The sequence below is a fragment of the Cygnus olor genome, chromosome 7, assembly GCF_009769625.2.
Source record: "Cygnus olor isolate bCygOlo1 chromosome 7, bCygOlo1.pri.v2, whole genome shotgun sequence".
Lineage (NCBI taxonomy): Eukaryota > Metazoa > Chordata > Aves > Anseriformes > Anatidae > Cygnus > Cygnus olor.
In genome coordinates this window covers 25,752,213-25,778,935 of record NC_049175.1, presented here as the reverse complement: position 1 = coordinate 25,778,935, position 26,723 = coordinate 25,752,213, and the positions used below count along the sequence as shown (strand labels likewise).

At 48.5% G+C, this 26,723-nt stretch overlaps 1 protein-coding gene across 2 annotated transcripts in view; it reads right to left on the bottom strand.

The window, feature by feature from the left end:
• SORCS3 (sortilin related VPS10 domain containing receptor 3) overlaps positions 1-26,723 on the bottom strand; it is a 379,882-nt gene that overhangs the window by 282,873 nt on the left and 70,286 nt on the right. The window contains exon 4 of one of the 2 annotated variants that reach the window (XM_040563972.1): positions 23,720-23,880. In XM_040563972.1, coding sequence (XP_040419906.1) covers positions 23,720-23,827 — 108 coding nt within the window. In that variant the 5' untranslated portion in view covers positions 23,828-23,880. Of the gene's footprint in view, positions 1-23,719; positions 23,950-26,723 lie in introns of those variants that run through there. The other variant, XM_040563973.1, reaches the window with a different exon arrangement.

Genomic DNA, 26,723 nt, shown 5'->3' with positions numbered 1-26,723 from the left:
GAAAATCCAGCTGATCTGTGCCGTGCTGCTAATTGCTTTATGCACATTTCCAATAGCGGCAAAACAATAAAAGAGGCATTTTGGAGGCAGTGACGAGCTACAGTAATCAGAATAATGGGAATATTGTCACCAGCCGCGAAGGCTTCCAAGAGTCCTGTGGATTACGCCTGTTCTCAGACTTTACAGCAGAGTGGAAATGGTGTTTCTGACACCGAGTTAGAAGAAAATTGAAGTTGTGTCCCCAGCCATCTGCCGGGTGTTGCAGAGCAGGGTGCGAGGGAGGGCCCTGCGCTATGGGGGCACCACGGCGGCTTTGGGGACACCCCCACAGGCACGCAGAGCACCACAAACTTTCAGGGACACCTCAGCTCCTCCTTATCACTGACTGCAGGGAAAAGGCATGAGCCGGCATCGATTTTTTTAAAAACTTTTTTGCTTGCTCGCGCTACCTGCCTCCTCGCAGAGCCCCTTAACATGCTGGGGAGCTCCCCAGCCCTTCATGACTTGATGGCATCTCTCCTGTCGCCAGCACGCAGAGCTGAGAACGGGAGGGCCGCTCCACCACCACCGTACATCACTCACCCCCTGGCACGGAGGCAGGGGAGCACACCAAGGTGTATATCACACGTGGGGAGTGCAAGGGGGCAGCAGGCGGGGGGGACACGGGGGGCTTCCCTAAGCGAGGGAGAAGGCTCCGGCCAGCCTGGCTCCCCTGGCGGAGCTCAGCCCCCGGGGATCGCTGCTCTCCCCTCGGGCAGGGGTGGGGATCGCCCCCTCTTTTTTTTTCTTTTTTTTTCCCATGGAAAACTTTTCTCTTTCTACCTAGGCTCCGTGGTGTCCCCGGCCGTAAAAGCAAGCGGCGCTCAGCACCCCTCTCCTCCCCGCGCCCCCCCCCCCCACCGCATTTCCGAGCTCAGCACCATCCTGCCCAGCCCAGCCCAGCCCAGCCGAGCCGAGCCGCGGCGGCGATACTCACGCTGCTGTTGTGGCCGGACCAGTGCACCATGGCTTGGTTGTGCGCCGCGTCCCCGGTGAGGGCGAAGGTGGTGCTGCCCAGCCGCAGCTCCTCTGCCCCTCGCAGCCTCGCCGCTCTCCCCTCCTCCGGGGGTCCGCGGGGCTGAGCCCTGGCTCCGCGCTGCCCCTCGGCCAAGGGCAGCCCCCGGCCGCCTCCCGCCGCCGCCCGCCGGCTCCGCACCGCCGGGCCCCGGCCCCCGGCCGCGCCGCCCGCCCCCGCGCTGCCCCCCGGCTCCCCGCCCGGCACCGGCTGGCCGGAGCCCCGCGCCCGGCTCCCCGGCGATCCCGGCGGCGGCGCTTGCCGCTGCTCCAGCCCGAGGCGAGGCCGGGAGGGAGACGAGCAGGGGCCGCAAGTTATCTCGGCGCCGGTGCGGGAGCAGGAGAGAAGTAAGAGCCATGTCCAGGCGAGCAGGGCGGCGTGGCAGGGCGGAGAGCGGCGGGTCCCCTTCTCCATGCCTTGGCGGAGCGAGTCGGGGGGCTCGGAGAGGGAGGGGGGGCGAGGCGCTGCGTTTAGGGCTTTTTTTTTTTTTTTTAGGGGCCGGATCCTAATTATAATAATTATTATTTGGGAAGAAAAAATAAAAAAATAAAAAGGCTCTTCTTTCTTCGCTCGCCTTTCCTCTTCCCCCTTTTCTCAGACGGTGACCAGAGGAAAAAAAAATTAAAAATTTAAAAAAAGGAAAAAAAGAAAAAAAAACTCTCCCCGGTAGTTGGATGCTGTTCCTTACTGTTGGTGGATTTCTCTTTTTTTTTTTTTTTTTTTTGAAAAGTGCTTTTCAGTGAAACTGTTCACGTTCGAGGATTCGATCAAGTGAGCGGGTACCGCCGCACGGGGGGAGGAGCCCCGAGCCTCGCCAAGCGCCGCCGAGAGCCAGCCCCGAGCCGCCGCAAGCAGCCGCGCTGCGCCGAGCTGCGCCGCCGGGGGCCGGCAGCGGGGCCGGGGGCGGGAGCGGGACCCGGCGCCCAGGCAGCGGGAGCATCCCCCGGGCCCCCTCCCGCCCCGGGCCCCGGGCCCCTGCCCGAGACAAAGCAGCCCTCTTCTCCCCCGGGTGTGTTCGCCCCTACGCGTATGTACAGCTGCGGGGGCATTCCTCGCCCTCGGTGTATCTCTATATATGTGTATATATCTATACGCGTGCACGGGGGCAGGAGGAGAAGCAGATGGGGTGAGAACCCCCTGGCTGATGCCCCCCCCCCCCCGGGTACCAGCGCCCCCACGGCCCCGGCCACCCGGGAACCCGCACGGGAGCGTCCCCGGCTGGGAAGGGGGCGGGAGGGTTTTTTTGGGGTGGCCAAGGAGGGGCACTATCTGCGGGCAGCTCTCTGGAGCGTCGTCCCAGGGCTGCGTGGAGATGGATTTCTTCGGATCATGGCAGCTCCCGTTTCCCCCCGGCCAGGACACCTACTTTCCCTTGGCAATGCCCAAGGAGCATTTTTTTTATTATTATTTTTTTTTTCAGCCCCAGCCCCCGGACAAGGTTTGGGGGAATAGCACGGGGGAGGGCGCTGGACAGGAGCGTCCCCCCCTGCCACGCGCCCCTGGAGCTCTTCGCTGCAGCAGCACGGCGGCACTCTTCCCTCGCATCAAACCCACGGCCGACCTCACCCCCTCCTTCGCCTCCTCCTTTCGGAAAGTGGCCATAATTAGCGCTGTGTTAATCAGCCCACCCTCCCACTTACCCCATTCTTTCCGTTCTTTCGCCGGCCAAGGACGGATCCGCCGCTACGCGGCTCTCCCCGCAGTCCCCCCCCCCCCCAAACCCGCACCCGTCCCAAAGCGGGGACGGCTCCACAGTTCCCCCCCTCAGGTGGCTTTTTCAGCCCGGCAGGGACAAAGGGACCGAGCCAGGCCGGGGGCATCCCCACCTCCTGCTTCCGGGGGTGCCGGGGGGGTCCTCGCTACCCGGTGCCCCTCGGGAGCTGCCGCGGGGAGAGGAGCGCAAAGGCTGCTGCGAGCGGTGGGGAAAGGGGGCCGGGGGGTCGGGGTGGGGGGCACAGAGCCGAGGGGGTCCTCAGCAGCGGGCACGGCTCTGAGGGAGGGGGAGGCGGGGGCAGGGGAAGCAAAGCCCCCGCCCGCAGCCCGGCGGACGTCAGTCCTGCCTCGGAACCGGCTCCTTCCCAAAGCACGCTGCCGAAACGCTGCTGGGGTGCCGGGGACGGGGGCTGGTCCCCGCACCGCTCCCCCCCAACCCCAGCCCCCATGGCACCCCGAGGGGGGGCTGTCAGGCCCGTCCTTACGGGACACCGCGAGATGAGCGGCCCGGGGAGGTGGCACCGGCGGCAGGCGTTGTCCCAGCCCCGGGGCTCGCCGCTGCTGGCCGCACGGGGATGCGCTGCCCGTCCTGCAGCGGGACTGCTGCTGGGACGCACAGCAACTGTCCCCTGGTAGTGCCTGAAGTTTCTGCGGTCCCCCTGGGCCCGGCAGCAGCTCGGTGCTGCTCCTGGCGATCTGCATGTCCAGAACTGCTGTCACCGTGGAGTTAAAGCCACCATGAGGTTAGCAGTTCCCACTGTGTAGCCGCCCTACAGTCCACCCAGTCGTGGAGCCCACCGCTCTCGGCCTTGCTGGACACCGTTTAAGACAGTCTTCATTCACACCTGGATCAGCCACTCGTTTGTGTGGCATCATCCCTGACTTTGTGACCCGTAAGACAGGACCTGTTGACACATCTCCTTTCCCAAACCCTGCCACCAAAGCCATCGCTTTGTGTCCACCACATCCCGCTGTCACCACAAGAGCCCAGCCGTGTGGGACAAAGCACAGTGCGATGGGCTCCGTGCCCAGGTGTGCTCGTCAGTACTTTCTTTAGGGCAGTACTACCACCACCCCAACAGCAGGTCTCTCCTGCCCTGCAGAGAGAAGACTACTAAAATCACGCTCAGTGAGTATCACCCACACTTGTCACCCTCAGGGACAGTCCTGGACATTCAGCTCACACCTTGTCAGCAAGGTTACCCCAGGCCCTCATTTCTCAAACGGGTACCCAGAGGAAGGGCTGGTGCTTGTAAAGAAAACCCTGCCCCCCCTGTTCATCTCCGTTAAATAACAGGAGGCACAGCTGAAGTCCCACTGATGATGTGGGACCCTCTGTTAAAACCCGCTCGCCCTGGGGCCGGGGGCCCTTAGCGGAGGCCTTGGTGCCAAGGCAAGAAGCGGCGGTGCTCTCTCATCCTTCCCCTGCGCTGGAAGACAAAGGTAACGTGAGCAACACCCCCATCTCCTGCACGATCCGCGAACTGCGTGCCCATCGCCAGCGCACAGCAGAGGGGCTTTGCCAGCGCGCAGCATCCCTGTTGCAGGATCGTCAGGTCTGCACCAAAACCTGACCTCTTGCGAGACAGGGTGACAGGGAGGAACCACCCGACAACCCCAGATTTGCACAGTCTGTCTCCAAGAACAGAAACGGAAGCCTACAGCACGGTATCCATTACAGGCTGTTTTAATCCCTGGTCTAATCCATTACAATCTGCTTTAATCCCTACCCAGCTGCAAACACCCACTCGAAGAAGCAGGGGTTGCCGTTACGTTCGGTCGGACCACGTTGGTTGTTAATTGATGTAAGGCAACCATATGCCACGGCACCAGGCAGCGCACAAGATTTCCAAGTAAGCAAGAAAGTAAATGTTCCGGAAGGCAAACTGTGGCACAAATGTAAAGTAGCAGAATATGCCTACAACCGAGGGGGAGCTGGGTTCAGTTAAGGAAAGACAATTGGGGTGGTTATGTTTGCTTGGAGGGGGTGATTTGGACGGAACAAGTTTAATGACACCAGCTAAAGTAAGAAGGAAATAGATCCTGGCATTTATTCCATGCTAAACCCTTCTGAAGCAGCATTGATCATTCGGGGTTTTCATTGTATTTTTTTTCCCCCATTTTGCGTCATTTTTATTTGAGGAAAAAAAAAAAGGCAACCGAAGAGTTAACTCCAACCACAGGTGTCAATACCTTCCCCATCACTACCCCCATCCCTTCTGCCTTGCCCAGCTCTGCACATCCCTGTCCCAAGCTCCTGCAGGGCTGCACACCCCCAGGCCTCCTCAGGGGCCCACAGTTTGTCTCCCAGCCACTGTCACCCCAGGAAAGTGCCGAGTGGGAGCTGGAGCCTTTCTTACTGGAACCCAAAAGAAAGGGGTCGGGGAAGAGATCATGAGAGGGAAATCGAGGGATGGGAACAGAAAGTAATGCCCCAGCCTCACTGCACTCTTTTCACCTCCCTGCAGGTCTCCCACACAACTCAAGCGCTCCCAAGGGAGGAAATCCCACACGTACTAAGAGAAAAATCAATGCTTGCTTCACTTAACTTTAACCCATTTATTACGGGTGAGACCAGCCACTGGAAAACAAAGCAGCTCTGTGATAATGCTGTCTTGTCTGCTAAGGAAAGGCCTGAATCTACGTAAGCTAAAACAATTAAGAGCTGAAGTGTCCCTGTAACGTCAGACTGGAGTCTGCCTGCACGCAGCCCTGTTTCTACAGGTATAGGACTGCCCCTGCTGTGGGACAGATTTCCTCCTAGCACAGCCAGGCAGGGTGTGCCACAGACCAGCCTGCCCCCAAAGCACGGCAGGACCATGGCAGGGAGCCTTCAGCACCGCTGGACTCGCTGCAGAGCTGAACAGCGGCTGCCAGCGGGCACCATGCAGGTGCTGCAGGAAGGAGTCTGGAGAGAGAATTCCCCTCGTTCAGGAATGCTCAGACAACCCCACTGTCCTCACCCACTGCTGGGCTTGCTCAAAAGGTGCTCAAGCTACAGAGCACAGACGAAGGACTCGGCAACCCACAGAGAAGGCAGAGGTGTTGTGAACACCCTGGGGAGATTCTGCAGGTTTCAGGTCACGTTCCTAGTCAGTGTTGGGTGCTGGTGTTGCTCCTAAAGCCGAGACCAGAAAATCCCCTTCTGCTGATAATTTTCAGCATCATCAGGAATGTCAGAGTGCTGATCGGAGTGGAAACAGTGCGTGGATTTGTGGCATATACAGAGATTAGTTGTGCAGCTCACAAGTTCACTGTGCTGAATTCACTGCATACTGCAGGTCACGTACATTTCTCTCTTGGAAACCCCGCTAGAAATACAAGAACCTGTCTCCCCGATTTCAAATCATCCAAGACCGTAGTAAAATCCAACATTTTCAGAAGCATTTGCCAAATTTTTGAAAGCGTGTTCCTCAGAGTCTCTTAGAAGACACTGACTGGGTCAGGGCATTTAAACTTGCAGCATCTCTTTGTCTTCTGAATTCAAAGAGCTCCTCTGCAAGCTGGATCTAACTGTGCTACATATAATGAAGAGAGGCATAATCATGGCTTAAGATGTTATAATATCCAAGAACATGCTGTGAGTGCTAAGATATCCCCTCTGGAGAAAATCTGATTAAAAACAGGGAATCCGACCAATATTGACCTGGTCATTGATTCAGAAAGCGTAAGTGACTAATTTCCCTTCCCCTCCCAAGGTCTGCCTCCAATTTACAGGTTCCATGGAGAAGAGCAATCCTCCTGTCTAGCAGCAGCTTTGTGCACCTCTCATCAGCTCCTCATTTCTTGTTGTTAATGAAGCCTCGTGTCTGTGATTGTTTAGGGGTGGTTTTTGCCTCTGAGAAGCAGAGCACAAGCACTGCCTTGCTGTGCAAAGAGAATCTTAGCAAACCTGAAACCTATTCTCTACTTGTTCCACTCCTTCCCTAGGGCACAGCGGGACCTGGAAAGGTTCACGTCTTCTCTTCAAGACATTCACAGCAGGAGCTGGGGCTACTGTGACTTCAGGGACATGCAGCTCTTTGCGAGAGCTTCAGGGGCAAGGTTTAGCACAAACAAACTTCTGGAAGAAGAAAAGCACAGTGCTAAACCTTGTCATGTCTTGCTGCTGGGGAAACACCCTTCAAACACCCTTCCTCTTCTGCCAGCAGAAGAGGTACCCACCCTGACCACTGTGCTGCTCAGGTGACCCCCGTTAACTACAGTTAAAGCATTTCAGCTGTTCGGTTTTTTTTTTGACTGAAGCATGTCAGGGAGAGTGGTGGAGCTCAGCTGGCACATCTGAAGCTGTGGTAAATACGTAGCTGATGACAGTAACCCCAGCTGTCAGAGCAAGATGTGTCCGTGACCCAGGCATAGTTTGTGTTTAAGCACAGGCCTTGATTTAGGGTTTGATAACTACCAGATTTCACTAGCCACTGAGATAAGGCCGTTACAGAAGTGACTAGCATTTATACAGCCTTTAAAAATGGGATCTTGGGAGGTGACATAATTCATTCACCTCTCTCTCAAACAGAATCAACCGCGCTTTAACTAAAGCACAGTACAATGGGTGAATCACAGCTAAACAATAGGATCAGACTCGGTTAAAGGGGAAAGGAAGAGATTTTTAGAAGATGTGAAAGCAGCCAATGAAGGACAAATAGTGCTCTGTCAGACTCAAGTTGTCCCTCCCCACGCTGCATTGTGCAGGAAGGTCTGATCCTAGAGCAGCCTTCCCTTCTAGAGGAGCCCTGGGACTGTCTTACCGCAGAGATCGCTGTTACGATCCAAAGATTGCAACGGTGCCAACCCTAAAGCACATTAAGGGGCCATCAGCCCATCAGTGCTGTACTGCAGGCTGTAAACCAAGGTCCCCAAAAGGCCAGAGAAGTCACACAACACAAACCTCAGCCGAGAGGATAGCTAAGGAAGGCATCACTAACTGGAGATGATCGCATCTTCTCCAAGGCTCCTAGTGCACGTAGATAATGTTGTCCTCAGTAATCCCAGCAGACTCATTTCCTCACCTTGTCTGGCAGAGAAGACTCCAGGGAAGAAATTTAAAGCCAAGAAAACCAGGTCTGATCTAAAAGAGCACAAGGAGAAAGTTCAAAAACATCCACTGCAAAGTTTCATGACAGAATCTCCCTGCTTTTCCACCATGCCGTGGCCCCTGTGGCAAGGACCAGCAGTGCCTATATTGGAAATTCCAGTCGAGGCAGGACTCAAGCTGTCTTTCAGCAGGGCTTAGTAGCTTCAAACAAGTAGGGACCAAACATCAGCCACATTCAGGTCCCCACAGGCTACTGTCAAAAGAAACAGCAAGAACCCACAAATCCACAAGGATGAAAACTTCCCTCGATAGACTTGAGCCAATCAGATACTGCACAAGGAGGTGTTTTAGAAAACACTTCCCCAGAAATCAGAAACAAGAGAAAAATGATGGAAGCTGGCTCTTCCCACCCCGCAGAGCTCACACTAGAAGAATGGAGCTGCTCGGTCAGCGACACAGAAACTCTCTGCAATTAAGACTTTGCTCTCACCCCAGGTACTTTTTCCACTTTGTTTCCTCTTCCAGGCAAATCTTTCCCCCTGTCTCTCCCCTACAAAGCTTGAGATAGACCTGCAAGGGCAAGGAGCTGTTTCTGTTTCTTCCTCTCTGCTCAAGGTAAATCCAAAGCTGCTCTGTGTGCGTGCGCGCGCACAAAGGCAGAATTTTCTTAGCTAGCTAGAGAGAAACAAGTCTGGCAGGGACCCTGGCTTTGATGGTGGGACTTCATAGGAGGATGTTCAACCTGCCGCAGCTTGGTGCTGTTTTCTCTCCCACAGCAAAAAAAAAAATAAAACACCTTTTAAGATTCTCATCTATGGTTATTTTTTGCCCTCTCTTAAGACCAACCCCAAACAAAAGAGAAGTTGAACTACAGCACTGAGGAAAGACTTTATGCTAGGCAACATGAGTGGAAGGGTGTATATCTAGTGGGGAAGAACAGAATGAAAAGAAAGAATTAATACGGGGAAAAAAATAACACCGAACTACAGCAAGAAGCAGCTGGCTGTAGGCAGGTGTTTCTTACCAAGCCCATCCTGGCAGTCCCCCACATCTCCAGTGCACTGATTTAGCAACAACAGATCTCACATTGACTCCTGAGAAGAGCCAGGTTGAATAAAATCTCATGTAAATGGGGTTTGAAACATTTTGAAAGGAGTCGTCCCAGGTGAATTCATGCTCCCAACACTTCTAAGCCAGGAAGTAGGACAAAACTAAGCGGCAGCTATTACAGCCTTTGCTACAATGTCGTGGCTCATAGCTTCAGCTCCCTAAGGACTCACTGAAGTTTCGCACAACCCCAGGAAATTAGAAAAACATGATTGGCCCCATGAAGTGTACAACATGTAACCCACACACCACGTGATGCATGCTCAATACCAGGCCGGCAAAGTCTGGGGAACACTGCTGCATGCACTTCCATGAAGCAAATGCCAATTACTAAGTTAATAATTATTTAAGTTCCAGTGATGCCTAGAGCTTCTATCAGAGTTTAGGAAAAGGCCTGCAAAGGCAGCAAAGAGACAATCCCCACTCTGAAGTCTGACTATGCCTCTCGCAGACAGCACACTAGTTCGCTGCCTTCAGACAGGGTGAATGGGAACCTCGAAGAATGCTAATTTTCACAAACCAAAAATGCTGCTGGGGCAAATCAGGGATTTCATCTGGAGAAGGAGGAGGAAGGGCCTGCATTTTGTGCAGCACAAAACATGCAGCAGGCACTACTGGGTGCCCAGGCAGAGGAGTCAAAACCTTTTATTACTCCCCTTCCCTTAATGAGCACCTGACCACAACATTTGTTGCTCCAAGCACGGAATATATTTATCTTGCATTCTGCTAAGCAATCTAACAGCTGCCTTCTTTTGGTGGTTCCTCAGCTTTGTTACAGACATCCAGCGCAGCACCATAGAGACCACTCTTGACATTCTCCCGTTTCTGAATCTGTCCAGTACCTGGTGATTTTAGTTGTACTCTGGAGCTGAAGAGCAATCTCAAAGGGGTTAAAATTCAGGGACGCAAATGAAAGTGCAATTAATAAGCCAGCTACATAAAAGATCCTCATGCTCATAATGCAATCGCCAAGGGTTGAACATTTTTCCTTGGGCTTACTCTACTCCATTACTGCAATAATGCATGGTAATATAGTTAACATTGATTTGCCGCAAGGTACATGTACTACATCTGCAAGCTAACAGGGAAAAGGGGGGAGGCTCTCTCCTTGAAAGGCTGGAATTACTTAATTATCTAAGGAAAATGACATGCAGATTTAACTGCACAGGGAAGGGCTAGGACTGACTTCCCCTGTTCCCAGAGAATACAGAATAGCACTCCTCGGCTACGTGACCTCCCTGCAAAACAAACTCTCTTGGTTTGTTATTATTAATTACCCTGGCTCCTATCACTGCAAGTCAGAGGTGTTGATACTTCGCATCACCCCCAGCTATGCTTGCTATTCATAAATCATACTGAGAGGAGTTGCCAAGGGAGGAGAGGAAATACTAAAGGAAACTCATAAGCATCTCTAAACAGGCAGCTGCTGTTCAAAGTGGCTGCAGTCCTCTGCAGAGAGTCAGATGTAAACCAGTATCAGTGTTACAAGGCAGCAGGAGACAAATGCCAGAAGTGGGCAGGCAGGACAGGGAAATAATGCATTCAGATAGAAAAGGTAAAGGAAAGAAGATGGCCTGGGGGATTAACCAGAGCAAAGAGGGCCTTTCATCTTCACAGCCACAGGTCAGATCAGATGGTCTGATAAAAGCTGAAAGGCACTATTATGATTATTAATCTGTAAGGGGCTGACTGTAGTCTGAACAGAGAGAGAGGAGAGAGTTCTAGTGGTCAAACCAGCACTGGTTTCCCTTTCAGAGCCTGGAGCAAGACATTTAAAACCTCTTTCCCAGTTTTCCAGCTGAAAAATGGAGCTGAAATTGCCTCACTATTCTGAAGGTGAAGTTCTGACCAGGGTTTTGGCATCCCACCCCTCCTACTCCTTTATACAATTAGACATTCCCCAGAAAGCATTCGCTCTCGGCTCCTCTCGATAGCTGTGCTTCAGCTGTTGCTCCTTTTTAAAGGTGTGTCCGTAGTAAAAAAGTGAGAAACGTTAGGGTGACACCTGAGGGATTTATCTCAGCCCGGTTACTAGACAGATGCTGGCACTTTCTGACCGACACCAGTCATGTGCTATCTGGCTGGCAACAGGACGACATGGAATCAGATCTGGGTGAGAAAGGAGGGTGGGGACACCTGGACCCCACGTTATCCCAAGATGGAACACATTTTCCAGTCACAGCTTTTTGCTGACTCTTTTTAAAAATCATTTCAAACTTACAAACAGCTGAGACTTGGGAACAATGTTTGCTGGAAAGGAATGGTAGCTCATAGATCACTTGAGGTACGGTGAAGAAAAAGAGGAGCTTTCTGGCACTAACCCTTTGTTTGGCCACACATCCTTGCCAGTTCAATTCTATTACTTTGGGGAAAGGAAATGTTCTTCCCCTCTTTCCTCATTTCTATCTTTTGTAGCGCGATACAAAGAAACTAAAGATTTCAGGTGTTTTGTTCTTTTTCCAGCTGGAGAGGGAAAATGTTTTCCATTTCCTCACATTGCGCCTTTTAAATACTTCCTCACCCCCAGAAGCTTGACAGCGTGGCAAAAGAACCAATGAAAGTAAAACAGAAACAGAAGAAATCGGCTGGAAGTTATTCATTCTAGTCTTCTATCATATATCTAAGAAAAAATGGACGAAATAGGGTTAAAATATGATCTTCAAGCACTACTAATCTGTAATTCTGAAATATGGAGGTTACTGGTCTCTGAAAAACAGAGGGAATAAGCAAACTTTAACAGAGAAAGTCTTTCTCTGAGTCATTAATTTTTTCTTTAAATATTTTTAAACCGAAGTTTTTGATTAAATCAAACAGATTAGTATTAGTTATTTGCTATGTAAATTTTACAAATAGCAGGTTCAGGCTGACACTGTACTTTCCACAAGTGAATTTCTCATTAATACTGTAATAGCATTTTATGCTGCAATTAACTTTCTCCAGCCCAGACAAACAGAGTATTTCTTACTCCTCTCTCTAGGTTTTCCCCTGCACTGCCATCATCACTGCAGTACCAACACAGGAGACTCAGAAGGACCTTTAACTGGCAGCTAAAGAGTCTTCTCTGCTGAGGTCCCTCATCGAGGTCCACCTTCATCACACAAGTAGACACAGGAGGGAGCTCACACACCCCCATTCACATTGAGGTTACATCTCTCCCTGCAGCAAAGAGAATGATTTAATATCTCAAATTCTCAGTTCGGGGCTCCTTTAGGTCTTGGACTTAGATTTCACACCTGCTAGAGCAGGGCTCCACCCTTCTAGGTAGCACAGCATCTGGTATGTGCTCCCCTCCACACCAGCAAGAGAAAATCTGTAGCTGTGTTGGCTGAGCTGGGACCAGAGGGTGAAATCTTTGCTCACTAGATTTGGCAGTCCCCAATGAGGCTGCACACACACCTGCCATGTAACATTGCTCTGAGGCTGCCTTTTAACTTTGCTGCTGGTCTCCTACTTCCCCCTCAAGCCAGACCTGACAAAGACAACCCTAGGATTTTCTCCTCATTAGCCTCCTCCTGTTGTGCCCAAGCTGGATGCTCATGAGCGCAGCAGAAGCCATCTCATCAGGAAGAGGGAGTAGGCGTTCCTTCTATTTGTTTTTGTTTGTTTGTGCACACACCTAGGCAAAGTTCTTGAAGGTAATGCCAACTGACCCTTTAGATTCCTTTCTACAGCAGGTTTTGTTCCCTGTTTCCACATCATACACACATGAGGCTAGGAAGCCCTTGCGGCCATTTACCATACAATTAAATAAAGCTTTTGATCAAACCACCCTGCAGTCAAGCAACTGTAAGCACATGTCTAGATTACAGCAGGGGGTTGCAGGGGTGGCCTCTGTGAGAGGCAGCCAGAAGCTGCCCCACGTCAGATCAGTTCCAGCTGGCTCCAGAAGGAACCCACCACTGGCCAGAGCCATGAGCAATGCTGGTTGTGCCTCTGGAAGAGCAGATTTAAGGAAAAAACTGTTATGCAACAGCATTTGGGAGGAACCAGCCCTGCAGCCACCAAGGTCAGTGCAGAAGGAAGGCAGGAGGTGCTCCAGGCATGGAGCAGCAGTTCCCCTGCGGCCTGTGGAGAGGCCCCTGGTGGAGCAGGCTGTCCCCCTGCAGCCCATGGGTCCCACATGGAGCAGATCTCCACGCTGCAGCCCGTGGAGGAGCCCCCGGTGGAGCAGGTGGATGTGGCCTGGAGGAGGCTGCGGCCCATGGAGAGCCCCCGCAGTAGCAGGCCCCGGGCCCGAGCTGCAGCCCGTGGAGAGGAGCCCACGCAGGAGCAGGGGGTCTGGGTGGAGCTGCCGCCCGTGGGGCACCCATGCTGGAGCAGTTTGCTCCTGGGGGATGGACCCCGTGGTACGGAGCCGTGTGGCAGCGGTTCTTGAAGAGCTGCTGCCTGTGGGCAGCCCACACAGGATCAGCTGGGGAAGGACGGCATCCCGTGGGAGGGACCCCGCGTGGAGCGGGGGCAGAGAGTGACCATGAAGGAGCAGTGGAGATGAAGTGACATGGACTGACCTCAGCCCCCATTCCTCATTGTTCCCCTGTGCCTCTCAGGGGGAGGACATAGAAGAGGATGGCCGAGGGAAGGTGTTTGTGGTTTGCTTTTAGTTCTCACCACTCCAGTCTGTTAGTAATAAGCGATGAATTATATTGATCTCCCTAAGTCGAGCCTGTTTTGCCCACAACGATAATTTGTGAGGGATCTCCCAGTCCTTATCTCAACCCTTAAGCACTTTTCCATTCCATTTTCTCCCCCTCTTCCTTTGAGGACAGGGAGGGAGAGAGCAGTTGTGGTGGAGTTCAGCTGCCCAGCAGGGTGAAAAAAACACAAGAAAGCTAGTTTTGATCTAACTTCAGAAGAGGTTTTGGAGTATGTGATTCTTTACTGTATTTCTTTACAGTCCCCAAACTACAAGCACCAGGGAAATACCAGTCTGTAACAGCTGCAGCAGCAAGAATGAATCTGGATGTATTAGAAAGTCCCAGCAGAACACACATGTCCAAGAGGACATCATTAGATGTAAGGAAGATTACTGACTTTTAACTTCTTCCTTCTTTTCCTAATTCTACTGCTCATCATTGATGTAGGGATGTAATTAATAGCAACCCCCTTGCAAGCCAGTGCTGGGATGCTGCTGCTAGATGTCTTCTTTCCAGTCAAACCCATAGAGAAGCCCCAGCTGCTGAATTATCTTCATGGCTTCTCATCATTTGCAATGTGAGATCACTCTTCATTTGAGGAAAAAAGTCTGTCTTGGTTTAATTTTTCATTTCTCTGTCTTCCTTGTATCTACAAGCACATTTATTTTCTAACAGGCCTGTTTCTTCTGCATTTAGAGAGTGTACTTTACACCCCTGGAGAGAACAGACATTCTCCATTACCTTCTGAGCAGACCCAGCAGGGTATCAGAGAGTGCAGTTTTCTCAGGGTCTGCTCCTCTGCCTCATTCATTACTGACTGAATACCTGCAGAATGAAAGCGTGAGTCAGCAGCCCCAGCTGCTCTGAATACACCCTGCCACGGGAGGAGCCAGCAAAACAAACGGGTGACATTCTTATCCCCTAGTTCCAGCAGATCCCAGAGGGTTTTGCAAACTATTGAAGGTAAATGCAGGTCATACACTGACTTTTTTTTTTTTTTTTGAATGATTTAAATGGTATGCAGTTAGAACGATTCAGCTGGGCAACTGAGATAGCATCCATGGCAAAGTGAACTAAAAAGCCCAGGATCCTTGACAGTGCTCTGCCTTCTGACACAGGTATGGTCAGGTTTTCTGAATGATTTTACTCCTTTAATTCATTTCACTTGCTGCCCTGAGCAGAGGTCAAAAAATTATGTGTGATGAGGACTACACTTCACCTCAAAAGGGCGTTTCTCCTTATTTATATATTCCCTTTCCCAACTCTACAGCCTCAAAAGATAAGTCTTATTCATACTTGATGTGAAAATTGGCAGTCGACATACTCCAGAACCTTTCTCATCTCGCCTGGTGCATTGATCTCTCCTTGCCAAGGCTGAAGGACACAGATGCCTGCAGGACTGACATTAATACTGTTTTGCATACCAACCAATTACAAGGGTGTACTCAGAGAAATTATCATCAGCAATTCCTTGACAATATCTCCCATTAGATGCAATATTAAAGTCTGGATCTTTACAATATGCTCACTAATAAATGGGCCCCATACTGGAAGCTGCTCAGGATCTTTTTTTAAAGATCTGAGCACCACCACTTAAATCAATGACAGTCAAGGCAACTAACTCAGTGGTCTGAATAGTGTTCTGTACATGACATTTTCCTTGCTGGTGTGGGCACACAGTAATGTTTCAATGTACATCAGAACCCCTTGTTACACCAGCAAAGCCAGGTGTAACTGTGAAAAGTGACAGAGTGTGATTTCACCTTGTACCTTTGTCATAATTTACCTCAGCAGCAGGCGGGTACAAGTAGGCATGTTTCTAACATTCAGCTCTCACTTCACTGTACAAAATGCAGCTGAGCAGAAAATCAGCCCCACAGAAATACTTAGGATGTTGGATTCCTGGTCAGAAACAGCTGCCCGTGGAGGAATGACCAAACTCAACTTCATATCCTGACATCAACGATGCTTTACTCAGAACCCTGCAGAGAAGTATTTCCTGGGAAAATACTTCCAGTATTATCCTGGGACGGGGCAACCCTGGCAATACGTACAGACTGGGCGACGAGACACTGGAGAGCAGCCCCGCAGAGAGGGACCTGGGGGTTGTGGTTGACAGCAAGTTGAATATGAGCCAGCAGTGTGCCCTGGCAGCCAGGAGGGCCAACCGTATCCTGGGATGCATCAAGCACGGCATTGCTAGTCGGTCGAGGGAAGTGATTGTCCCGCTCTACTCTGCGCTGGTGCGGCCTCACCTCGAGTACTGTGTGCGGTTCTGGGCACCACGGTACAAGAAGGACATTAAACTGTTGGAGAGTGCCCAGAGGAGGGCGACGAAGATGGTGAAGGGCCTAGAGGGGAAGAGGTATGAGGAGCGGCTGAGGTCACTGGGCCTGTTCAGCCTGGAGAAGAGGAGGCTGAGGGGGGACCTCATTCGCAGTCTACAACTTCCTCGCGAGGGGGAGTGGAGAGGCAGGTGACCTATTCTTCGTAAACACCAATGATAGGACCCGCGGGAACGGTGTTAAGCTGAGGCAGGGGAAGTTTAGGCTGGACATCAGGAAGAGGGTCTTCACCAAGAGGGTGGTCGCACACTGGAACAGGCTCCCCAGTGAAGTAAAAGTCCCACTGCACCAAGCCTGTTGGAGTTTAAGAAGAGATTGGACTGTGCACTTAGTCACATGGTCTAAAATTTTGGGTAGACCTGTGCGGTGCCAGGAGTTGGACTTGATGATCCTTATGGGTCCCTTCCAACTTGGGATATTCTATGATTCTACGATTTATTAGGCAGTGAGACACATTCATCCTTCCTCCAACAAAGCCCCCCCACGTTCATCATGTCTCCAGCAGCACTCTTGGAATCCACCTCATCGCCTTTGAAACACTTTCGCTGGCACAAATGCACATAAAAGTGTATTTATTTCAAGATCTGGATCATATACAAGCTCTAACCCAAGTCTTGAGACACTAAAGACTAAAACATGATGTAAAAAACGAGCCATTTTACCACTTACTAACATTGCATGCAAGGCTGTGGAAGCATTAACTTTCTACCGCACTCTTCCCTGCCACACAAACACTCCTCCAGCCCCTTGCCAGCCCTAGCAATCTCCTAGAGAGCACATTCACACATGCAAACTACCTTGGATCCTAGGTGTGCAACCCCTCAATAAACCCAGCAGAGACTGAAGCAGTCCCTTTCCTTGGGGAACACCCACTGCGTTTGCTCCCTGACAGCTTGGATCGTCATTGATGGTCGTTCCATCCTAAGAGCAGTTATCTCACAGCTGCGGCAGCAGAGAGACATCTGCTAGCTGAGCCTGGCTGGGTTCTTCTCGTAGGGAAGAGATAATGCAAGAAAGCCTGAGGATGGTGACGAGGAGAAATAGTTGGTCTGTCATGCCATTTTACATTAAAGGGGGTACAAGGAAAAAGTATGTCTTAAACATACCGGTGGTTAGAACCATAAAAAAAATGTATCTGGTGCTCCTTTCTCCATCCTTCCCCTCCCTAAGATTTTCTCTTAAACACAGCAGTAGATTTTATTCCCAGATGTCATCTACTTTTTCCCAGACATTTTTGATTTGTCTGTGCTTTGTTTCACTAGAAGAGGAAATACAGCTGAGTATTTTCACTTTAACTGCATTTGTTGTTTAGTGTTTTGCACTGTTTTTAGTGGGCACGCTAAATGTTTGTTAGAAAACGTATTTTGACAAAGGAGAAAAGTCATTTCCAGCTAGTTCTAGCTGTAAGAAAAGTGAGAGCTCTACATGGCTCAATGAGTCTGTAACTGTATCAGAGATTTAAAAGGTGCCAATTTAAGATCTAATACCAAAGCCCTTGCATGAGTGGTCCCATTAAAAGGAGAACAAATGTAATCTTTGCCCTCACAGATTTATATTCGTTGTCAATATAAGCAAATGAGAATGAAAGAAACTTGGAGCCAAAGCCTGTCCTCAGTTGCACCGCTTCAAAGAAACTCTCCAGGCATCAAAGGACGGGCTTTTAATTAACACTGGCAACACACGGAATTGAGGCAGGCAGATATGGTTTTTATGTTGACAAGGGTGGTATCATTTTACACACTCTTGTTTCTCTGAATGACACAATACATTTGAAAGACAAAAGCCAGGATGTCTTCATCATAATGCACTGATAGTAACTGCTATGTCCGGATTCACCCTTCATTAGTTGCTGAGGTTTAATCAAAACACTTCTCTAAACAACTCTACCTGAACATCGCAGTCTGTAATTATCCCTGCATCTGAGTGATGTCTGTGTGTGAGCGTCAAGGCAATGATTGATCGATTCTCAATATTCCACCACTTATGATATTTCCAAGGTAAACAACTCCCTTCTCCATTGGGAAATAATATCTAGGCTAAATCAAAGTGCAAAGTACTAAAAGAAAGCTAGCCTCCTCCATATTAATCTTAAACCATTTATGATAGATCAAGGCGTTGAGTCTTCAGATCTAATGAGACTTGTGTGCTCTGAAGCAGCTCTTTAATTGATAAGTCAGGAGATGAACAACCAGGTTTGTATCATGGAGAAAAAAATGGCACGAACAGCTTGTTCCCAACCCAACTGGAGTGTGGAGGAATTCTTGACTCCCACTTTGAGTGTGAAGAGAAACCTATTCATTGCCTGAATTCGTTTCACCACTCCTTGGGCACCTGGCTCAGAAAATCTTCTGTGTACTGCATATTTGGAAAAATAGAAGCCATGTCATCAGTTTATCTTGTTCTCCCATACCCTAAAGCTTCTTAAAAGCACTGTAAAGCCTCCTTGATGTGAATATAAATTATTTTTATGCTATGATACCCCGAGTAATACACAGGAAACTGACCTACATGAAAATGAAGCCTGCTGAATGATTCTCTATTGTGAAATCTGGCTACTGGTGACGAGCAAAGACAGGAATAGGAGAGAAATTGTCTCTGAGTGTTAGAAAAGGTATTGGTGCGGCAAAGCAGGATGCTGGTAATGTTTTATTTAGATGTAAGGTAAACCTAGCTTCCACATAACAGTTGTGATCTAAAGGCTGTCATGTTAGAGGGCAGATTGTATCCGTACCTCCAGTCAAGTTTGTTCCTTACTGATAAGTAGCAGTACTGAGATAAGACCAATGAATCCCAGAGGAATGAGCACAGAGTTATGTTTTAAATAGACCAACAAATCCACAAGAGAACAAGATCCCACTGACCATTTACTCGCTCTATGAGAGTAAAATTGAATTAAGCTCGGGGTCAATCTGTTGTCCTTGCATTAACTCCAGCCCACATACACTTCAGCCTGCAAACTGGCCCACCCCTCAGTTTAGCACTCCTCAGTCCAATGGACTGAAAATAGAGCTGCTTCTCTCCACAAGCACTCTCCCAACCTCAGTACCTATTAACTACTCTGAGTATTTCCAGATTTCCTCATTTTTTCCCCCATTTCCTCATTGGTCTCAATCCTGTATCACAAACTGGCAAAGCTCCTTTGGAGTTAACGTCAGAAACGGGATCTAAGCCCACAATGGGGTTTTCAAAGCTCTTGGCAGTGGCCTAAATTCAGTCTCTTTGAGCAACAGTAAAAATTTTCACCAAGAGCAAAATTAGGTGCTTCAGATAACCCCACTTCAACTCTGTAACAGCATTTTTCTCTGCACTGCACTTTTCAGTCCTCTTTGCTCTACAGATGCCATGTACATTATAAATCATAGGCAGGCAAGGATCCTACAGCATTTCTTTGAACCTTTTCTCTCCCCCCCTGCCAAAATACCAAGACAGCTGAACTGCACAAAGATGTTTATTCTCCCAGAAAGAGCAGCAGCGCTTTCTTTGACTAATGCTGGCTTGGCACATGAACTCTGATTAACTCCTGTCATGTTAAGTCACATCGTTTGCGAACTGCCCCCATTTCCCTCCCTCAGCCCCTCCACCAAACAACAACAACAACAATAAATCACCGATTCAAGGAGAAAAAATGGGATCAGAAAAGGAAAAAAAAAATTAAGGAGTTTGTTTCTCACTGAAAGGCACATGTTCTTCAGGGGCAAAGATGACGAGGTTTTCATGTTTGCTGACCTGAAAAAAATTGTATTTACAGAAGTGTGAAGGAAATCTGTTCCATTAATTTGCTTGCATTTTATCCCCCATAACATTAGGAACATAACCCTTTCTGTCTCCCCCATCAGATGACATTCCACATCAGAGCTAGGCTGAGGCCACTGTCATGCCCCATTAAGCATTAGTGGACTTTTCTCAGCCAGTTGAAGTATTTAAAAACTCCCTAGAAAACACATTAATCAAACAGATCCATAGTTGTGTAAAATTGACGTTTTTAAATATACCGTATTTAATAAGAAATGGACTGTCAAGCAGCTTCAACATGCCAAATTGGCATAGCTCGTTGAATCTCCTGGCTTATGAACAACACGTAGAAGTACAGCCCCTTTTATGTCTATTTTTTTCCATATTTTTGTCTTTTTTTTTTAAGAAAATCAAAGTTAAAATCTAAATATAGAAGCAACGGACAAAATTTAGTACAGAAGGTAACCTGAGGGTCACGAAGCTGATGTCAGATCAGAATATAACCAATTTACCTGTGTGAGAAAACTAATATGTGTATTCACATGCCCCATAAAATGTATGGCTCCTATTTTAAAACAAAGCTGACAAATAGTTGTACAATTTTGAAAATGGACCACTTTTCATGATCTTGCAAAGTCACACGCAGCATGCTGCGTTCCAATTACAAACTAAATGGCATGCATTCACTAGCAAATAGGAAACAGAAAATGATTTGCTTTGAACACCCTGCATCAAGAGAAAGAGTTTCAAGTGGCACAGTATAGAAAACGTCTTCAGCATGCATTTAATCCACACAGATCAACATTTGAGGGTTTGCAAAATTAGCAACTAGCATATCAAATACCCCTGCCCCATTACACAATTATAGCACTCCTCAGCCCCACAAAAAAATCATTTATAATCGTCTTGTTGCCCTGTGTTTTCTATTGCTGGAAGCTATCAGGAATGTATGTCACTTCTGAACATCTGTGAGTAATATGTGGGGCATGGGCTCATGTCTGATGTGGCTAGCTGTGGACGGATTAAAAGTCACATTGGAAACATGGCTAAAGGACTTCAGGTTCAACACTGGCCAAAATTGCAGTGTTTTTCCAGGAGGCACCCGCCTTCTCTTCCCCTTTTACTCTCTTGTGGCATCAGACTAGCCCTAGACAAGAGGCAGCAGGTAGAGCTTGGCTCTGATCCCTGCAGTAAAGGGGGTAAAAGAAAGTAACTTACAGCTGATACCACAGGAAAGGCAACATGGCCAGCATCTGCTCCTAGGAGGTCAAGAACTGTAAGAGCACTGTTCCCTGATTCATTTCTGGCATACATCACTCCATCAGGTGCATGAGAATTGTCCCCAAAAAATCAGCTCCACTAAAATCAAGGCAGTTACTCAGAATTTACACCAGGAGCTCAATCTACCAAGACACATTTAATGTGTGTGCAGGTAGGAAGAACATACGTAAGTACAGGAAAGGCAAACAAGGAAAAACAAGGGCAGAAATAAGTGAATAATCAAGAGAAAGCAGCACTCAGGTTGTATTCATACTCTCCTACTTCCAGACAGATGAAACAAACATGAATGTTTGCCTAAAAGCAAAGGGAGGAAATGCTATTCATCGCATTTACCCTTCATCCTGCACCAGTTTCAGAGCCCATCCTCCTGCAGTGTGGTTGACAAAGCTGGTGAAATAAATAGGGTATTTATCCTGCAGCTTGTGTTTCAAACAAAAAGGTGGGCCCACCAGCAAGGGAACTGGCTCAGCAGACAACAAAACTTTGCAAGCAGGAAAAACACGCACAGAGGCATTTCTCCTAGAAGGAGAAGAAGAAAAACAGTACAGCTTTAAAAATCCCCGCAGAGTTAGGATGGCCCCAAGACAAAAGGAAGGTGCTGGAACAACTCCACTGTCCTTTCTTGTCTTCATTTGAACTAGTACAGGAAGGGCCGGAGGCAGAGCTACCAGCCAGGAGCACAGGCTGGCCAGCACGAAGCCGAGCAGAGATCCTGCAGAGCTGGACAGCTTGTGCAGAGATGTGGAGACCTCACCACAGCAGCAGTGCAGTGCAGCCCTCAGGTGTGAGGGAGAGAAATTGCTCACTGGGCTGATGAATTTGAGCACAAACAGAGGAGAATTTGGGGGTGCTACCTTGTTCCATGCCTCCTTTCATTGACATCACCGGAATAAGGAGTCTGCCAAAAGAGGTCAGGCCACCAGGACTTCTACTCATTATTTTGCCCTTAAATAAAAGCCAGTATCAGTTACATCATAAGGAGTTACATTCTCTTCCCCTACCAAAGCTCCTAAATATGTTTTCCATCTTAAGTGGAAGAACTGGAGTGTCACAGAGGTGAAAATCAAAGAATATTCAATGCCAAAAGTTGAAAAATTCAGCTTTGCCCAATTACATACATTAAGGGTGATGGTATGTATTCCTTTAAAGCCCAGCCTCCTTGGGTTCTGAAAACAAAGTCCCAGACTTGCTTTCACAGAAATGGCAAATTTCAGAGGAAAACAGCAACAACAAAAATACGTTCACTGGGAAAACAAAAAAAAAAAACAAAAAAACAAGCCTATGCAGGGGGCAACATTAGTGCAAACGCAAGAAAGCCTTGGCCTTTTCCCTGGGTTATGTTTTTCATCCATTTGCCTTACAGCACAGCACAAATTTAGAGCTAAAGAAACTCCTGATTCCGAACACAAAGGCCCGGAGTAACAAGGCCGTGCTCTGAAGGATCACAGTTCCGACTTTCTCATACGCGGACAATCCTTGCTCTGTTCTGTACAGAGAAGGAAACGGTCCACCCTGAGCAGACCACATCCTCCCGGACAGATGAGCACCCAACATATCAGAGTGGCTTCTCCCTAACACGCTCCCTGGATTTTCAGTTATTTAAGAAGAACAACAGCAAACAAAAGCTCAATTGTGAGCGCATCCTGAACTCCCAACCATCTAGAAAAGCACTTTCTTTATTCACTACTGTCAGTTTTTGTTGTTGTTGTTGTTTTACTGCTTTTACTGCTGCCAGCTACACCCCAGTGCTCCAGGGTAAGTCACAAAATTTTCCATTATTTTAAGACAGGAACGGTTCAGCTTAGGGAAGGGGTCATTGTCTGGGTGGCTGGGTGCATGTACCTGATGTCAGCACTGGCTTTGGGAAACGAGAAACCTAGTAAAGAGAGATGAGGGAGAACTCCCTCGTAATGCAAGCACATCCACATCCCCAGGATTTGGTTTAGTAGATCTGGCAAGAACTCATTAGCAGAGCTACTGCAACAGCACTTAAAGACTGCAACCGCATCTGGGACTCTGTCATATTGGATGTGGTACGGATTGTCACTGCCAAAAACTGTTTTCATGCTAAGCACACAATGCAGAGTGTAGGAAGAGAAATGAGTAATTTGCAGCCACCAAACCAGGCTGTCTTGACTGAGCTGGAGGGCAAATGCAGCTTTATTCTGTGTGCGGGTATAGGATGCAGTGCGCACTACCTAGTCCCATGCATCCATGCTTAAAGAGCTTCGTGTTAGCATGGCACACGAACCAGCACATCAGGGTGCAGGTGGGAATGCACACCACGTATCACAGACTTGATTTTATCCTGCTTTCCACTAGCCCACGTGTCTGAGAGCACACCATGCAGAGCAAGAGTTAAACCCTTTTGTTAGACGAGGATGAGATACGAGTTCTCAGCCACCCAAACCCCACTCTTTAAAACCAAGCTCTCATGGACTGGCTTCTGAGCCAACCTCAACACTGTCAGAAGGGTTTTCTGTTAGGAAGACCGGACTTTGCAGGTTGACCCCTTTGATTGTGACCCCTGGGAACAATCAGAGCAATCAGCAGACTAAGGAGAGTGCAATGTAGAGGCAGGGGACAAGAGGAGCTCTGCACGCCCATGGCAAGTCTGTGCCTGCAGCTCCCAGTGTCTGTGGTAGCAGGGAGGCGAATTCTAGCAGTAGGAGGGTGGGGATGCTGGGCACAGTGGTTTTCCACCATAGCAACTGTTACTATAACTGCACTTTCAGAAATTGTGCATCTTAGAAGGATGTTACACCTCCCTAGGAAGGAGGTAGAGGGAATATAACAGGAACCAGAGCAGCCTACTCACATGTGCAGAGGCAGAGAATTTCAGCCTCCAGCTCTGACACAAGCTGGCAACTCCAGGCCTCCAGCTGCCTTCCCTTCCCAGGTGTTCGGGGTCAGCTAATACAAGCATGCAGCACCATGGTTTGCCGTCAGGCGTCAGCAAAAGCTGGAGACGTGGTAGATCTGTAAAGAAAGCAGAGATGCTAGGACCAGGACTTAAATGTCATTTTTCCCCCTTTCTTGAGGTCTAGCATCGTAGTATTCAGGTAGGTTTGAAGGGGAGAAAATGAATAATTAATTCAAAGTATTATTACTAATTGCATAAATTAATGTTAGTGTTAGATTTATGGAGAAGCACATGCCCTACAGATTACAACTGGTTGTGGATCATGCGATGGATAAATGTTTACAGTTGCCTCTGTGCCTGCCTGCCTGCTGCAGCCAGAGCCGCCCTCCAGCTCCGAAGCTCCCCACGCCGCAGGCACGTCCCAGCCCCAGCTGCCACCAAACCGCCGCCTGGCAGCCCACGCTGCAGCAGTGACGGCAGGCAGCAGAGCCATGAGGAGCATTTTCCTTGCCCTGTCCCAGAGCTTGCTCAGATTTCAGGCTCCACCTTGGCTTTCCACCTGCCAGGGCAGGCTCCCCTTGCTGCTGCTCAGGGATCCACGCACTTCAGCTTTCTTGGTAACTCATGATGTGTCACTTGGAGAAGCTAATGTGCCACATTTTTTTCCCTTATTTATATGTAATTTTACCTAAAAAATAGACCTGGTTTGGAAAAATATTACTTTCTTTTCAAAATTTTAAATAAAGTGCATTTTTTCCCTTCAAAAATTAAAACCATTGGCAGTTTGTCTTTCTCACAGAGAAAATTTAAAACTAAGATATTCATGTTTAAAAATGGCAATAATTTTGCAGCAAGTTTTTATGACTGCTTCATTTTTTTCCCACTTCTTGCAGTCTGTTCCTATTCGCACAAAGAAAGGGGGAAGCAAGAAAGTTGCTCACTCCTCCCACCTCTCTCAGAAGCTTTAAAAAGCAAAAACACATTTTTCAGAAGATAACGAGAACTTACTTAAAAGCTTTTCTGAAAAACAACATTTTATTTATGCTTTTTAGAAGCAACTAAAATTTTTGCAAGCAGATCTGCAGAAAACAACCATTCGGCAAAAGTTTTCCATCAGAGGATTTTGACCAGCTGCCGCTCAGGTCTGCCAGGCAGGATGCTGTGTGGACATGAACTTTCTTAGAAGTTAACTCAAAAACACCCAAGTTTCTCCCTCAAATGTCTCTACTACTGTGCTGTATGTAGCCTTAAGTTCAGAAGTTTGGTTTTAAGTCAATTTGACAACACAGATGCACTTCTTAGAAAATTATTTCCACTTACACGGCATAGTAGGGGCTGCACATTATTGCACTGCAATGTCAATCTTCCTCAGAAATTGCCAGGAGAACTTTTTTTGCTCTTTTGTTACAGTCTGAGACATGACTCAATGCCTTGTTACTGGCTTCCTCGCAATAAAGGCCTTGTCTTTATGAACAAGTGATATACAGTGAGGTGCTGGCACACAGTGGTGGGACGATTATGTTTAATTCAACCTCTGGAGTCCTGAGATGGACTTTTATGTCTGCACAGAGCAAGATTTATGACTAAGCTACCTTGTGATTAGAGATAACATGCAAAAATATGTCCAGATCTTTTGGGCATTTTCCAGCTACCAGAGTGGCTATGAGCAGAGGTCATCTGCTTTCCAAATCTTGTTCTTGCCTATTTCATATACTGCATTGTCTCACATTAGTCAGTGATGTGTTTTCTTCCATGCTGAGGTCAGACACCTTCATCGTACCTTCTCTGAAGCTTTGCTTTCACCTCACATCTCCAGTAGCCTTCACCCTTTCCACTTTCCACCCCTTGTCTTCTTCAAATAGCTGAGACATACACATGAGCCCCATCTCCTTCTAAGAAGGACTTGTAGGCTAGGACATGTGGAAGCACTTAACTCCTACTTAAATCCATGCGAGTGTGGTACCCACCTTCATTGGCAGCTAAGGCCTGAGTTAAGCTGATGGGCACTTAGAAAACTACAGCTACCCCACTTCTGAATCTACTTGCCAGGGGAGGGCAGGGAACAAGAGCCTGATGTGGTGGCTCCAGAAGCCAGTTACCATATGTAGATTTATTGCACGTTGGCTACTCTTTTGCCGCTGCCTATCTACGTGCTTTTACTTGGTGGTAGGTATGAGGCAGTTCATCTCACAGTCAAAGTGGAGCTGATGCTCCATAAATCCACGTCTTATCTAACCTCAGAGGGACTTGCTTAGGCTGAGGGAAGGGGAAGGAGGGAAGAACTGCCAGCACTGCAGCCAATCATTTCTAGTCTTTCCCTTTTTAAATCAAAATCAAATAATACCCCATGCTAGCTCAGGGTCCACACAAGGATCTTTATCAGCCTGGGCAGCACTCTGGGCCTGTGCGCACTGTCATCACTCGCAAGCCAAGGACAGCGTTTCAGCAGCTATGACAAATTTTGAAGTGGAACTGTCCTACCAGGAAAAAATGAAATTACATACACCGCAGCCACAGCTCTCCATCTTAGGCTGCTAGAATTCCCTGTATTGCTCTACATAATATAATATTTTGTCTCTGTCCTCCCATGCTTGCCTGAGCAATGTGACAGTTGTCATTGGAAGTGGACAGTGTAAAACACTACGCAGACATCAGGCAGTAAGACACCCTTGCAATCTGAAACAAAAGACAACAAATGAACACATGCGGATGATAAGGGAAATAGCCTGGACTCAACAGTCATGGGGAATAACTGATGGCACGACCATTTCACATCCATTTTCTTCTCAAATACTCCTTTGTTTAAATAATCTGGCTACTCAGTAATAAAGGGTGCAAATGGAAACAATGATGTGTGGCCGCCTGCTTTGTTCAGTTCAGAGGGAATTCTGGTCTGCTACAGCTCTTCTCTAGGGGATAATTCTTCACTCTGCATCTGTACTCTTCTGCTGTGGGAAGC